Here is a 17,350-nt window from a genome sequence, read left to right on the forward strand (position 1 = left end):
TGGAGCAGGTACCGCCGTTTTGGACAATGCCACGACGCAGGTATAGACGCAGACATGCGAGGTCTTCTCGCCCCGTTCGCAGACACAAGAGACCCCACAAGGCCTCGGGTGTCCGCAGACGTGGGAGAAGATACCGTCGCAGACATTAGACAATCTCAATAAACATGTAGGATGAACATCAAAACTTTGGTCCAATCAAGTTTTTTTTAGATAACATATGTTGTTGTTGTTCTGTGTGTGTTTGTTATCAATGTTGTGGAAAAAAGTTAAGCTTAGTAAGCCATCAAGCACTGATTACTCGTAGAAGAGCACCAATAGGAGATAGAACTAATTAGAAGGTGTTATTATTCAGTCTGTACATCGAATAGAAGGCACTAACCACAAGGTGATCTTCAATTCATCTCTGTGTGAATGTGAACGGGGCGAGAAGACCCCCACTAACTGCATGTCCCTAGACTGTGGGAGGAAGCTCGAGAGAACATCCAGACTCCACACAAAGACCCCGGCCTGATGAGGCTAGGGTCCTGAGTTCGATACCCTAAACTGAACGCAGGACAGAGGAAGGGATGGGTGATGTTCATGTGTGCCCAGGTGTATGATGTGGCTCTTTGTCTGTGACTGGTTGGCTGTCCCAGCCCTGGCCCTTCATGTATTTCAGTAATGTCCTTTTCTCCCGTCTCGTTTCCATGTTTTTCCCTTGTGACCCATTCCTTCTGTCACGTGTGTTTCCCCCCCAGCCATCATGTTCTGCTTGTGCTTAGTTATGTCCATGTCTTATCTCCTCCAGTCTGCAAGTTGCATCCACAGGCAAGATTAATATACCCCTTCAAAGTGTTTTTTTTTCTTTTCTCTTGATATTCATTAAGCACTCTTTAGTTGTGTGTTTCAGCTCTCAGACTGATATTTATGCCCCATGATTAGCACTGTTAATGTGTTTGGTATCCAGGGAGCACATCCAGTGTTGGGGTGCCTGGTTATGATCCTCTCACTCATCCAGCCTATCGGGGCCTTGCTGCGCTGCGGACCACAACATCACCTGTATGTATCCATCTGTGTGTGTTTAATTAATATACTATATCATGCCTATACACATTTAAGAATACTCTGTTCAAATATTATTTAAAAAAAAATTAAAAATGGCCTCACTTTTTTTTTCTCTACAATTATTTAACAAATTTTGAAAACACGATAAACCAAAGGAATGGGGCAGTACATGCTTAATGACTAAATGCACTGCTCACGCGGCAAAGTGAGGTTATAAAGTTATTTGATAACCCTAAGAGTTGTATTCATACTTCAGCCATAAAAGTTTTTAAAATTTCAAACTTTTGCAAAGTGTAGCCTGCATGTGCTTTATCAGAGCACACTTTCACACTGAAACACCAAGTAGGAAACTAATTTGCACATGACTCGTGAAAGTTATTCCTTCCTCTTAGTAATAATGGTGCTTTTAATAAATATAGCCTGGTTGTAGCTTTGGAGGCCAGACTCAGTAAATGAAATATTTTTTAAGTGAAATATAGATTTAGTAAAATTGTATGTTCAGTAATGATACTTGTTTTCATAAATTGGATGCAGGAGAAATCTTAGACAAGAACTTCAGAAGCTGATGATTTTATAGTTCTTCTCTTTTCTTTGATAGGAGGTATCTGTTCAACTGGACACATTTTTTAAATGCGGTGGTAATAAAATCTATAGCTGGTAAGCTTGTGTTTTACTTCATTCTACCATCTTGCATATATGAATAGAATAGAATAGAATTCAACTTTATTGTCATTGCACATGCACAGGTACAGGGCAACGAAATGCAGTTTGCATCCATCCAGAAGTGCTTAGTGATATAGATATATTACAATATATATTAGCAATAATATAGATATGTAAGTATATTACAGAAATGGGTCTATTATGTTATAATGTACACGGTATGAAGTATGTTGTGAATATTCTATAACTACAAGTATGTACAGGCTGTAGTGAGTACAAGCTATGTACAGGATATGCTAACATTTTCAATAGCAGACACACTGTCACCCATGCTGCTCGTCTTAAAATGCCTGCTTCTTTGTGTCACACAGTGGCAGCCATATTTACAGGCCTGGACAGGATTGACAGTGATGATGGGTGGCTATTGAAAGTGATGGGTGGCTTCTTTGCCTGGGAAGTTCTCTTCATCATCATTTTGGAGGTCCATGATTGGGTAGTTAAACACAGAGGTAAGCCTTTTTTTTTGCATTTCAGTGATGAAGGAAAAAATCATCACTACCCATATACACTTTAATGACAAAAACCAATCTAGACCCAACAGTCCATTTGCACGGTGAAGAGCCACCTGATCAGTTCAGCAGCATTTAGCTGACTGAGCGAAGAGTATAACCCCTGTACACCTCAGAATGTGGTTGGATGGGTAAAATAAACAGCACTGTATCACAAGATTTTCTGTGTATAACACAGCAGCATCAAATATTGGTATTTATGAATTGATGAGTGAAAACGCGTAAGAATGTCTCAATGGTAGTCTGCTGGAACAAAAGCTGTTACACTTTAACTGTGCTGAAGTACAGCGACAAAGGAATCTTTATCTTTCGATTTATTAAATGCATGAAAATACTCTGGGAATACTATACACGAAGGCTCAGCTCATGCACCACCAACCTAATGTTATCAGAGAGAACTTGCATTGAAATGTCTCAACTGAGACTATCCAATTTTGGACACGTGTAGTTTGACAATGCTGTGGCTCAATGTGTGGCTCAGTCACACAAATTATTAAAAAAAAATATGATCACAACCTCTTTGTGTCTACAAAAACTGGTTAATGTTTGGTGATTTTTTAAAAATGTTTTACCCCCCCGTGCCGCACACACTTTCCATGACCAATGGCAACTTGACATGCTAAATGTTTACATAGAGCTTCCAGCACATTGTTATCGTTCTGAAAGTTGTTGTTTTTTTGTTTTTTTTCAATCACCACAACTACTCAACTCGACTCAATTTTATTTAAATTGATTTCAAATTGTTCTTCTTCTGTTAAAGCTTAAAACTAATATCATAACTCAACCTGTATAAATAAAATGATTAAAAACATAGCTGACTGCTTTAGTTCACTTCAGTTAATGTGCCCTGCAATATTTCACTGTTCTTTGCTCTGGGTTTCAGATGATACTGCTGATCAAATGGAATCAGCATTGGTAAGCTGAAAGAAATATAAAAGCAAGCAATCACTGATTGCCACAAGATGGAGTATTTCTAATATAATTTTACTTTTTTTGTCAGGTCAAAGGTGACAGTTGCCTGATCGCTGTGTACCTTCTGGGAAACCTTTGCTTTTTGGTGGCACTTCTGGTTGGAATTGGAGAAAAATGAGCAGCAGCAGAATCTTCCAGAGTGTTTCCCTGTAGTTTTGTTGAATTTTATCATCAATTTTAACATACTTGATGAGAGACTGCACTGGAAATTCAGACCCACTGATGCATCAGTTGGCGAATCCTGGAAAGTTTCTCAGTAATGTCTTTAAAAAATATTACTTATGTTTTTTTTCTCTTTTGCTTTTAGTTGATAATTAAGGTGTACTTTCAATCAGCATTCAATTTCACTGGGCCAAGCATTACTGTCGTGTGTGTGTGTGTGTGTATAATATGTCTCACAGTTGCAAAGAAAGAAGTAGTTTCAGTCGCCTTTAGCCTCCACTCTGGCTGCCAGGTAAACCAGTTTCATTTTACAAGCTGGTTACATTTTTTAAGCCAAACAGCAATTTTGTATTAAAAAGTACTTTTAACAATTTTTCCTTTTACATTTTTAAATCAGGTCAACTCGACCCACATCATAATGGGAGGGTTAAAGCCCTTTTCACACATTAACATCTGTTAATATGACAGCATCTATGTATGAATCTGCACCTTTGTCACTTTCATTTGAAAAAAAAAAACTGTCATTGATTCAGCTCCTGAACTTCCCATTTAATGTACATTTTTTCATATATTTCTAATAATCTTGCTGTCAATAACAACTGACAATAAGACAACAAATTTTTAACTTCATTAAATTGAAAATTATGTATGTCAGTGTAGTAGTGTTAAATGCTTACCAGGTTCAGATGCAAATGAAGAAACTCCACTCAGGCAAGTCTGCTGGACCAGATGGAGTGAGTCCCCTCAAGGCCTGTGCCCCCCAGCTTTGTGGAGTCTTCCATAAACTGTTCATGCTGAGTCTGAAGAGGGTCCCAGTGCTGTGGAAGACATCAAGCCTCGTCCCTGTACCAAAGACGCCACGTCCCAGTGGCCCCCAGGATTACAGGCCTGTGACACTGACCTCCCACATCATGAAGACCCTGGAAAGGCTCATCCTGGACCAGATCTCACCCATTGTCAGACCACATCAGGATCCCATTCAATTTGCTTACCAGCCCCGTCTCACAGGACGCCATCATCTATCTGCTCAATCGTGTCTACATCCACCCGGACCAGCCGGCGAGCACCGTGAGGTTCATGTTTTTTTTACTTTTCCAGTGCTTGGTGATAAGCTAACAGCGATGCAGGGGGATGCTTCTCTAGTGTCCTGGATTGTTGATTACCTGACAGGAAGACCACAATATGTGCGTCTTCCACATTGTGTGTCTGACAAGGTAATCAGCAACACAGGAGCACCATAAGGGACCATCCTCTCCCCCTTCCTCTTCACCCTCTACACCACAGACTTCAGCTGCTGCACAGAGACCTGCATCTTCAGAAGTTTTGATGTAAATAAATTTGCGGTCAATTTAGACTCAATTCAAAATCTCCTACTTGGGACGAACACTAAATGTAAATAGCTGACTTTCTAAATAAACCTATCCATCTTTGCAAGGTCAATTTTTGCTTTCACTAAATTCCAAATGTTTAGCCATAATTAGCTTAGCTGTCCTACTCTTGTTACTGCTCTTTCCTACTGCTGTTACAATCAAATGAACATCTCTGCAAAGATAAATTAGCTGAGACCTTAGGTTGATGGTAGTTACTAGCAAACACAGAAACTTACATACACTATATAGTACAGTTCTATGATACATCACCAAATAGAACAATTTGTGGCAATGCAGACAAGCAGAGAAACAGTTTAATTCGTTGAATTTGTTCACTTGATCGGAGGTGTGTTTCCTGCAGATATACAACATCGGATCTCAATGATTTTAAATGAGTAAAAGCCCTTGTGCGTTTAACCGGATTATTTATACCTTTAACATTCCAGCTTATAAAACGAAGAGCAGATGACTTTGCGAGCTTGCCATTCAGGTACCAAAATGCAGGTGCAGAAAAAATATGTCCCAACCTCTGGAATAATAAATCTTTCGTGCTTGAATCGATACGGTCCAATATCGTCTTTTCAGAGCTAGCAATAGCTCTCATAATCTCACTCATGTCATGGGGTGGTGCCTCCGGTCTGTCCTCAGCATGGTCCTGTCAGGATCTGACGGCGCCCTGACCGGTCGACCTGCCAGTGTGTGTGTGTGTGTGTGTGTGTGTGTGTGTTCACCCAGGGATTGACGGAGGATTTACGGACACTAAGGAAGCACTTGGAGGAGAGACGGGCACTCACTACTAGGGCTGGGTATCGTCACTGATTTCTAGAATCGATTCAATTCCGATTCACAAGGTCCCGAATCGATTCGATCCACGATTCGATTTAATTCGATTCGATTCGATTTAAATCTGGGAAATTTTGACAGTCGGAAATATTATAATTCAGATCAGTACATTTACATATTTTTGTATCAATAAAAAGGAAGCTGACACACGCAAGACTTTATCAAAGGTGTAAGCATCACAGCAGATGCCTTTGTGTCAAAGTAGCTGAAGATAAAACACAGAAAAACATGAAGGTGGTTTTCCTGGCCTGGGATTTTATAAAAATATTCTGCAGTACATCAAAAACGAAAGAAAACCATTAATCAACATATGAACATTACCTCTGAAGTTACAGAGGTTTTATTAGAGACACGGTTAAGCGTTTTGCATTTTGAATAATTTTAAAAAGTTTAAATTTGTTCAGTATTGAACAGCAGAAATGAGGTTTTCTTTTCGGAAGAATGTAAAAGGGAAAAAAACAGCGGCCGACAGCGCTGTAAACAACGGTAGACTTGTGCATAACAAGCAAGCGAATAATGAAGAAAGGGAAACTGTTCTTGAAGTACACAGAGAGAGAGAGAGAGGGCGAGAGAGAGACAGAGAGAGAGACAGAGAGAGAGAGAGAGAGAGAGAGGGCGAGAGAGAGAGACAGAGAGACAGAGAGAGAGAGCTGTGCATCGCGGTGGAAGCAAAACAGTAAAAGTCAGAGTGAATTCATGACGATGTTTATGTGAATCTTCTTTTGCTGCTGGTTCGGTCAATATTGTTTGGAAAGAGATCAAACTAACAGCTTTAGAATCAGCGCATAAAGGGCGTGAACACAAAGCGCGGACCCGCCGACAGATCAGAATCAGTGAGCTGTCGGCTTTCAGCCCCGACCGTGTCCGTGCCGTCGGGTGAGAAAGGCGACATCTAAATGATTCTGATCCGCGGGTCGTGCTGTGTGTTTAAGTCTTTGTGCAGAATCCGTGTTCCTGCTCTCATTTACTGTCTTAGCTGTTTGGTGGTTCTTGAAATTTTGTGAGATGTCACCAGAGATTCTGGCATTTCGGGCAAAATAAATTTATATTAAAAAAATCGATTCAGGATTTTAATTAATCGATTTTACGTTATCCAAGCCATAATCGATCTTAATCAATGAATCGATTATAAAAACCCACCCCTACTCACTACCACGCACGGGCTTACACGGAAGGAGGGACGCACTATCACCATTGTTGCACATTTGAGCTGTTGTCACCTTGCTGCACTGTAAATAAATGCACTGTCATTATTTCTGAGCTCCGCGCCTGAGTCCACTCTTTAACAACCGTGACAGGTCCGAGGCTTTTGCGGCCTGCTCTTTCCCCGATCTAGTTTTGCTCATATGTCGTACACCGTAGCCTTGAAGATGTAAAAAAGTGCCTCAGAGCAGCACACGGGCGTGTTATCGTACTGTTGTTAAAAGTTCGTTAGTTTTGGAGCAATGGAATTATGAAACAAGTTAGTCCATTGAGGAGCCCTGTACAACACGTCTTCACATGGCTACCAGACACGCCCCCCGTCATTTTGTTATTATTCAATTCAGAACTGCCCAGACCAGACACAGTGACGTTTCACCAGAATCCCTTTGATCTCTGGTCTTCTTTATGACATCAGCACACGAAAACCTATAAATAGGGGAGAGGTTCTCACTCTTGTCAGTCTTTCAAAGAGAGTGGAAGAATTCACTAGGCAGGAAAACACTTAAACTACTCGAAACTTGCGTTTCTGACACAGTTGACGGTATTTTTAAAAAATCTTTTAGTTGGTACAGAGATTTAGCATCAACTTCAATTTGAAATATGAGTCTGTCAAATCCTGTTGTATGCAACATGAGAGCCGAGAACGAAAAACTTAAACAGCAAATCAAAGAGCTGAAAAATGAGAATAAAACTCTCAAACAACAAAACTCTACCATACGTGACCTTAAAGTCGAGAACGCCGACCTTAAGGAGCAAAAAAGAGAGCTCATAAATGAGAACAAGATTCTCCAAAAAAACATTGAAGTTCTCTTCAAACGAAGTGGGTTCTCTAAAAACAAGAGGAAAAGAGACCTGCAACTAGAGAATGAAACAATTCACTTCAAAATTCAAGAGCTGGAATATTGGAACCAAATTCTAAAGGATTTAAACAGCTCCAAAACCAAAGAGATCCAGCAACAGAAAGAGGTGATGCAGGAAATGGAGGCAGAAATCAGAGAGTTGCAAAGCAGCAAGACAGGCTTGGTTATAAAAGTGGGAGACATGGAAAAGGACAACCAGTCTTTAAGAGAGGAAAATGATGTGATGGTAAAACGCATGTGTGAGCTGAAAAGGGACTTTGAAAAGGAAAAAGATGACATGCAACAGGAAATACAGGCTGTTAAAACTGAGCTCCATCAGGCAAACACAGCCTTTAAAGAGTTACAAGAGAGTGAAGAAAGAAAAAGGATCATGAATGAGGAAAACAAAACAACGGACAGTGAACAGCTCAGACAGACCCTGGAACGCCAATGCTTTGCACATGAAATTGACATATTGAGGCGGCATAACGAACTTCTTGAACAGGACCTCCAGGAGCTTTCCAAAAGGAGTGGTGATTCTCAAAAAGAACTGAAACCACACGATGAGGGTGTGAAAGGAGAATCACGGATCTCCAAAGCCACTGAGAAAGACTCCGAACATGATTTTGAAGTGACCAACAGAGAAAAGGAGTTGTTGTGCCATGAATTTGAGGAAATGAAAAGAGAGCTTGAAGAGGTCAAGAAAAATCAGTATGATTCACAGGAAGCCTTGAAAACAGAAGACATGGCGTTGCAAACCCAAGCTCAGACTCCCAAAGTTTCACAGGAAGCACATAACAATCTGATAAACAACTACGATGTCCAAGTTGACATACTCAAACAACAAAATAAGGCCTTAGAAAATACGGTTAGTGACCTTACCAAAAAGATGTGGAATGGACGGGAAGCGATGAGACAAATGGAAAAGAACTTTCAAGAACAAAGGAAGCTACTCGAAAATCTCCGAGGAGAATTCGAGGAAATTTAGCACAACTACGACTTTGGCCCTCCCTATTAAACCTGGTTAACGCAGGTTCAATAGGGCTATAACTTAGACAATGGAAGTTCATTTGATTTAATTGGCCCAAAATGAGTGACTGCACCCAGACACTCAGTAGCAAAAAAATTACAGAGATTCAAGAGAGAAAACTGTTTCTGCATAGACTCCTATAGTACTGCAAGTCGTGTCATCGCTTGGTGTCCTGCATAGAGTGCAGGTTTAAGGTATCTACGTATCTTTCAGAATTAGAAGCTATGCTGCGTCAGGGGTTATAACAGCTGTGCCCCCCCCCCCAACCGGTCGAGGCAGATGGCCGCCCCTCACTGAGCCTGGTTCTGCCGAAAGTTTCTTCCTGTTAAAAGGGAGTTTTTCTTTCCCACCGTCACCAAGTCTAAGGAGCTTGGAGAAAAGCGCCTGGACTTCTTTAACTTAAAGAAGTCCAGGCGCTTTTCTTTCCAAGCTCCTTAGACTACTATGGCCTTGATGACTGATAACCTTCACAGACACTGTCATCAAGGGTTTGCTCACAGGGGATCATCTGATTGTTGGGGGGTTTTCTCTCTTATATTGTATGGTCTTTACCTTACAATATAAACAGCCGAGAAGCGGCTATTTTTGCGATCCGGTGCTTTAGAAATACATCTTAGCTGAACTGAACTCCATAACATCTGGACCGAAATGCCTACACACAACGGTAGGCATTTCAATCAAGAGCTCTGTCCAAAACGTTCAATGACAAGCATCAGCACCAGGATTGTTTTTTAGCTCACCAACAGTTCATGTTCCCTACCCATTTTTTATTGTAACTGCAACTTTGTAAGACTGGGTTGGGAGATGTTCTTGTGGTGAGCTTTTATTTACATAATTGGTTTCTTTAATAGTGAAATAAAATAAATTTGTATAACTGGAAACAGCGTTCTCCTGTGTGATTATCACATTGTATTCTTTAAACCATATAACAGAATATATAATATATATAATTTACTCATAGTAATATTAATATCTAATGTGATTGAGTTTCCTTATCTCTACTTATGTGCTGATGTGTTCACTGAGGCCATTGTATGGTCCATTTTGGCTGCATTTCCATGTTTTAAACATGAAATTTGCTTATTTAAAGGGTGTCTCATGTATCTCTTATGCAGAAATATGTGTTGCCTAGCTGGACAAATGTAGCACAGGTCTACTATTATTGGTCACGTGTGTTTTCCCCCCCAGCCATCATGTTCTGTTTGTGCTTAGTTATGTCCATGTCTTATCTCCTGTCCCCTTTTCCCTCTGTATGTATTCACAGTGTACGTGTTCCTCGTCGGCTCGTCATGCTAAGTCTGCGTGTCTTATTCCGTCATGTGTCATGTATCACTCCAAATCTCACTGACTTTAACTAATAATAACTGTTTGCTGAGTGTTATGTCTAAAAGGTATTGCACAATCGCCTCTAGTAGAGGATCAGGTTTGTTTTCCACTGATAATGGATTTTAACATGACTGACCAATGATTGTGGAGCACGTCAATGTAGGATCTTATAAATACAACGAGCAAACTTAAATGTTTTAAAATGTTCAAAAAATTAATGTATTATATTTCTGAAGTATGACGGAAGGAAAAAGTTACATTTTTTTCATATTTTAAAAAAAAATCCATGGGTTTAATGGGTCCATCATCACTATATTGAGGGCCTTGTATAATAGCCCAACTGAAAAAGTAAAGATTAACGGTGAACTTTCAGATGCTTTCAAGCTTGAAAGGTCCACAAGACAAGGATGCCCACTGAGTCCACTCTTATTTGCTATTTTTATAGAGCCATTGGCTGAAAGGATTAGGCAGAATGGTAACATAAAAGGGATTAATATCACTGGAAGTGAGCAGAAATTGGCCTTGTTTGCAGATGACATTTTGGTTTACTTATCAAAACCTACCGAATCACTTATGGAGCTCATGTCAGTGTTAAAGGAGTATGGGCTATACTCGGGATATAAATTGAATATACAAAAAACACAAGTTCTTAGTAGCTTTTATAGCCCTCCCCAGAATCTGCTCAACAAATACAAACTAAGCTGGGACAAAAGAACTATCAAATATCTGGGCATAAACTTATCAATGGATATAACTAGCTTGGAAGAAATCAACTACCCCCTACTTAAAAAAGATATCATGCTAAATATTAGCAGATGGTCTATCTAAGCATTTCTTCTAGAGTGGACATCATAAAAATGAATATGCTCCCAAAGATATTAAACTTATTCCAGTCTGTTTCTATAGAAAACCCTGATAGATACTTTGTAGAGTGGGATAGGACCCTCTCAAGATTTATATGGGCGGGTAAAAAGCCAAGAGTTAAGTTCAAAACACTTCAGCTTCCCAAAGATAAAGGAGGATTAGGCATCCCTTGCCTACAGGATTACTACAGGGCAACACAAATAAGAAATCTGGTGGGCTGGTGTAAACCCGGATACTGTTCAACAGAGAGACGAATCTGGCATTGATATCTGACATCACAACAGAGAGACGAATCTGGCATTGATATCTGACATCACAACAGAGAGACGAATCTGGCATTGATATCTGACATCACAACAGAGAGACGAATCTGGCATTAATATCTGACATCACAACAGAGAGACGAATCTGGCATTAATATTTGACATCACAACAGAGAGACGAATCTGGCATTAATATCTGACATCACAACAGGGAGACAAATCTGGCATTAATATTTGACATCACAACAGAGAGACGAATCTGGCATTGATATCTGACATCACAACAGAGAGACGAATCTGGCATTGATATCTGACATCACAACAGAGAGACGAATCTGGCATTGATATCTGACATCACAACAGAGAGACGAATCTGGCATTGATATCTGACATCACAACAGAGAGACGAATCTGGCATTGATATTTGACATCACAACAGAGAGACGAATCTGGCATTAATATCTGACATCACAACAGAGAGACGAATCTGGCATTGATATCTGACATCACAACAGAGAGACGAATCTGGCATTGATATCTGACATCACAACAGAGAGACGAATCTGGCATTAATATCTGACATCACAACAGAGAGACGAATCTGGCATTGATATTTGACATCACAACAGAGAGACGAATCTGGCATTGATATCTGACATCACAACAGAGAGACGAATCTGGCATTGATATTTGACATCACAACAGAGAGACGAATCTGGCATTGATATCTGACATCACAACAGAGAGACGAATCTGGCATTGATATCTGACATCACAACAGAGAGACGAATCTGGCATTGATATCTGACATCACAACAGAGAGACGAATCTGGCATTGATATTTGACATCACAACAGAGAGACGAATCTGGCATTGATATCTGACATCACAACAGAGAGACGAATCTGGCATTGATATCTGACATCACAACAGAGAGACGAATCTGGCATTGATATCTGACATCACAACAGAGAGACGAATCTGGCATTGATATCTGACATCACAACAGAGAGACGAATCTGGCATTGATATCTGACATCACAACAGAGAGACGAATCTGGCATTGATATCTGACATCACAACAGAGAGACGAATCTGGCATTAATATCTGACATCACAACAGAGAGACGAATCTGGCATTGATATTTGACATCACAACAGAGAGACGAATCTGGCATTGATATCTGACATCACAACAGAGAGACGAATCTGGCATTGATATCTGACATCACAACAGAGAGACGAATCTGGCATTGATATTTGACATCACAACAGAGAGACGAATCTGGCATTAATATCTGACATCACAACAGAGAGACGAATCTGGCATTGATATCTGACATCACAACAGAGAGACGAATCTGGCATTGATATTTGACATCACAACAGAGAGACGAATCTGGCATTGATATTTGACATCACAACAGAGAGACGAATCTGGCATTAATATCTGACATCACAACAGAGAGACGAATCTGGCATTGATATTTGACATCACAACAGAGAGACGAATCTGGCATTGATATCTGACATCACAACAGAGAGACGAATCTGGCATTGATATCTGACATCACAACAGAGAGACGAATCTGGCATTGATATCTGACATCACAACAGAGAGACGAATCTGGCATTAATATCTGACATCACAACAGAGAGACGAATCTGGCATTAATATCTGACATCACAACAGAGAGACGAATCTGGCATTAATATCTGACATCACAACAGAGAGACGAATCTGGCATTGATATCTGACATCACAACAGAGAGACTGGATGTCAATGTCAGAAAGATGACTGTGATGTCAGAACCCTCTAAATCTTGTAATTTACAGATGGTAAATGGCCTGTATTTGCATAGCGCTTTACTAGTCCCTAAGGACCCCGAAGCACTTTACACATCCAGTCATCCACCCATTCACACACTGGTGATGGCAGCTACATTGTAGCCACAGCCACCCTGGGGCGCACTGACAGAGATATTTAATTCCAAATGATTTGACTGCATCATTGCGTCTTTGAGTTATGACCCAAACTCTCTATCAACTTTGTGAATAAATTCACGTCCCCCTGTGACCTCATAATTACACCACAGTTCAGATGGCATGAATGAGTCATGAGGTCACACCAACAGTGACAACATCAGCAGTGACATCACTAAAGTTGCCAGGTGAGTCCATAAATAGAACCCGTGACGTGGAGCAGGTACCGCCGTTTTGGACAATGCCACGACGCAGGTATAGACGCAGACATGCGAGGTCTTCTCGCCCCGTTCGCAGACACAAGAGACCCCACAAGGCCTCGGGTGTCCGCAGACGTGGGAGAAGATACCGTCGCAGACATTAGACAATCTCAATAAACATGTAGGATGAACATCAAAACTTTGGTCCAATCAAGTTTTTTTTAGATAACATATGTTGTTGTTGTTCTGTGTGTGTTTGTTATCAATGTTGTGGAAAAAAGTTAAGCTTAGTAAGCCATCAAGCACTGATCACTCGTAGAAGAGCACCAATAGGAGACAGAACTAATTAGAAGGTGTTATTATTCAGTCTGTACATCGAATAGAAGGCACTAACCACAAGGTGATCTTCAATTCATCTCTGTGTGAATGTGAACGGGGCGAGAAGACCCCCACTAACTGCATGTCCCTAGACTGTGGGAGGAAGCTTGAGAGAACATCCAGACTCCACACAAAGACCCCGGCCTGATGAGGCTAGGGTCCTGAGTTCGATACCCTAAACTGAACGCAGGACAGAGGAAGGGATGGGTGATGTTCATGTGCGCCCAGGTGTATGATGTGGCTCTTTGTCTGTGACTGGTTGGCTGTCCCAGCCCTGGCCCTTCATGTATTTCAGTAATGTCCTTTTCTCCCGTCTCGTTTACATGTTTTTCCCTTGTGACCCATTCCTTCTGTCACGTGTGTTTCCCCCCCAGCCATCATGTTCTGTTTGTGCTTAGTTATGTCCATGTCTTATCTCCTGTCCCCTTTTCCCTCTGTATGTATTCACAGTGTACGTGTTCCTCGTCGGCTCGTCATGCTAAGTCTGCGTGTCTTATTCCATCATGTGTCATGTATCACTCCAAATCTCACTGACTTTAACTAATAATAACTGTTTGCTGAGTGTTATGTCTAAAAGGTATTGCACAATCGCCTCTAGTAGAGGATCAGGTTTGTTTTCCACTGATAATGGATTTTAACATGACTGACCAATGATTGTGGAGCACGTCAATGTAGGATCTTATAAATACAACGAGCAAACTTAAATGTTTTAAAATGTTCAAAAAATTAATGTATTATATTTCTGAAGTATGACGGAAGGAAAAAGTTAAATTTTTTTTCATATTTAAAAAAAAAATCCATGGGTTTAATGGGTCCATCATCACTATATTGAGGGCCTTGTATAATAGCCCAACTGCAAAAGTAAAGATTAACGGTGAACTTTCAGATGCTTTCAAGCTTGAAAGGTCCACAAGACAAGGATGCCCACTGAGTCCACTCTTATTTGCTATTTTTATAGAGCCATTGGCTGAAAGGATTAGGCAGAATGGTAACATAAAAGGGATTAATATCACTGGAAGTGAGCAGAAATTGGCCTTGTTTTTGAAGAGTAATACCAGCCGGCAGGTGTGGCAAGGCATCCAGCACCTAACCAACTATAAGATCAATCTCGGAGCTGCGGACGGTGACCTGGAGCTGGCAGAGGAGCTGAATATCTTCTTTGCCCGCTTTGAGACCAGGGTACCGGAGGTATTGGAGCCACAGCAGCAACACGCCACCCATAGCAGCACCACCCTCACCCTGGAAGAGCACGAGGTGAGGCGCATGCTGCAGGCTGTTAACCCGAGGAAGGCGGCGGGTCCTGATGGTGTGCCAGGTCGAATATTGAGGGATTGTGCAGGACAGCTGGCTGGGATCTTCACCAGGATTTTCAACAAATCCCTCGCACAGGCGACTGTCCCACTCTGCCTGAAGTCCTCCACCATAGTCCCCTTGCCTAAGAAGCCCCACATCACCGGCCTGAATGACTACAGACCGGTGGCACTCACCCCAGTGGTAATGAAATGCTTTGAGAAGCTGGTCCGCAGACACATCACAGCAGCCCTGCCCCGCAGCCTGGATCCACACCAGTTTGCCTACAGAGCAAACCGATCCACGGAAGACGCTGTAGCCACAGCACTCCATGCTGCATTAACTCACCTGGAAGAGCATGGTAGCTATGTGCGGATGCTCTTCGTGGATTACTGCTCAGCTTTTAACACCATCCTTCCACACAAACTGGTGGCCAAGCTACAAGACCTGGGGCTTCCAGACAGCACCTGCATGTGGATCAATAGCTTCCTCTCGGGCCGTAGACAGAGAGTCAGAGTTGGCCATCACACATCCTCAGCCCTGAGTCTCAGCACTGGCTCACCCCAGGGCTGTGTGCTCAGTCCACTGCTCTACTCTCTCTACACACACGACTGCACTCCTCGCCACCACAGCAACATCTTTGTGAAATTTGCAGATGACACCACAGTGGTGGGGCTCATTTCCAAGGGAGACGAGTCTACGTACAGAGACGAGGTGGAGCAGCTGACGTCATGGTGTAAGGCCAATAACCTCCTCCTCAACACTTCAAAAACCAAAGAACTCATAATAGACTTCAGAAGGAAAAAGGCAGAGATCCAACCACTATTCATAAATGGGGACTGTGTAGAAAGGGTGGCAAGCTTCCGCTTCCTGGGAGTCAATATAGAGGAGAACCTTTCCTGGAGTGTGAACACCTCCGAGCTGCTGAAAAAGGCCCAACAGAGACTGTACTTCCTGAGAATTCTCAGGAGGAATAACATCACACAGAGACTGCTGGTGTCCTTCTACAGAGCCACCATTGAGAGTGTTCTAACTTACTGCATATGCATCTGGTACACTAGCTGCACAGGGGCTCAGAGGAAAGCACTCCAAGGGATCATTAACACTGCCCAAAAGATCACTGGCTGCCCTCTCCCCACACTGGAAGTTCTACACAACGCCCACTGTTTTAAAAAGGCCCAAAACATCATAAAAGACACCTCACATCCTGGCCACTCCCTGTTCGAACTGTTGCCCTCAGGCAGACGGTACAGGGCAATCAGAGCAAGGACTAATAGACTCAAACACAGCTGTTATCCAACTGCAATAACACATCTGAATACTACAAAAAAATGTCCATCACGCCACTCTTGTGTTAATCTATGCACGGTCTGAAGCATGTGTGTGGGAATGTATGTGAATGTTTTACTGTTATATCTTATTAGTATTTTAAGTATTCTATCTATTTTATTTATTGAATTTTATTGTTTTATTTATATTTTGATATTGCTAGGGATGATGCAATGATCGGGGACCATTCTTCATTTCGTTGTTCTCATGACAATGACAATAAAGTTTCTGATTCTGATTCTGTTTGCAGATGACATTTTGGTTTACTTATCAAAACCTACCGAATCACTTATGGAGCTCATGTCAGTGTTAAAGGAGTATGGGCTATACTCGGGATATAAATTGAATATACAAAAAACACAAGTTCTTAGTAGCTTTTATAGCCCTCCCCAGAATCTGCTCAACAAATACAAACTAAGCTGGGACAAAAGAACTATCAAATATCTGGGCATAAACTTATCAATGGATATAACTAGCTTGGAAGAAATCAACTACCCCCTACTTAAAAAAGATATCATGCTAAATATTAGCAGATGGTCTATCTAAGCATTTCTTCTAGAGTGGACATCATAAAAATGAATATGCTCCCAAAGATATTGTACTTATTCCAGTCTGTTTCTATAGAAAACCCTGATAGATACTTTGTAGAGTGGGATAGGACCCTCTCAAGATTTATATGGGCGGGTAAAAAGCCAAGAGTTAAGTTCAAAACACTTCAGCTTCCCAAAGATAAAGGAGGATTAGGCATCCCTTGCCTACAGGATTACTACAGGGCAACACAAATAAGAAATCTGGTGGGCTGGTGTAAACCCGGATACTGTTCAACAGAGAGACGAATCTGGCATTAATATCTGACATCACAACAGAGAGATGAATCTGGCATTAATATCTGACATCACAACAGAGAGACGAATCTGGCATTGATATCTGACATCACAACAGAGAGACGAATCTGGCAATGATATTTGACATCACAAATTTAAATGTTGGTATGGTTAAATGTTATCCTGTGTGACACTCA

At 41.3% G+C, this 17,350-nt stretch overlaps 1 protein-coding gene across 1 annotated transcript; it reads left to right on the forward strand.

Moving 5' to 3' along the window:
* Positions 1–864: 864 nt before the first annotated feature.
* Positions 865–3,622, forward strand: LOC146659901 (ferric reductase 1-like). Its single transcript, XM_085421923.1, has 5 exons — positions 865–1,038; positions 1,643–1,701; positions 2,079–2,216; positions 3,160–3,191; positions 3,277–3,622. The coding sequence occupies exons 1-5, from the start codon at positions 914–916 to the stop codon at positions 3,364–3,366; spliced, it is 444 nt and encodes a 147-aa protein (XP_085278049.1). The 5' UTR covers positions 865–913; the 3' UTR covers positions 3,367–3,622.
* The last annotated feature ends 13,728 nt before the right edge of the window (positions 3,623–17,350 follow it).

The sequence above is a fragment of the Rhamphochromis longiceps genome, linkage group LG11 (genome assembly GCF_057381845.1).
Source record: "Rhamphochromis longiceps isolate RC_006_pf linkage group LG11, R_longiceps_female_GT1.1, whole genome shotgun sequence".
NCBI lineage: Eukaryota > Metazoa > Chordata > Actinopteri > Cichliformes > Cichlidae > Rhamphochromis > Rhamphochromis longiceps.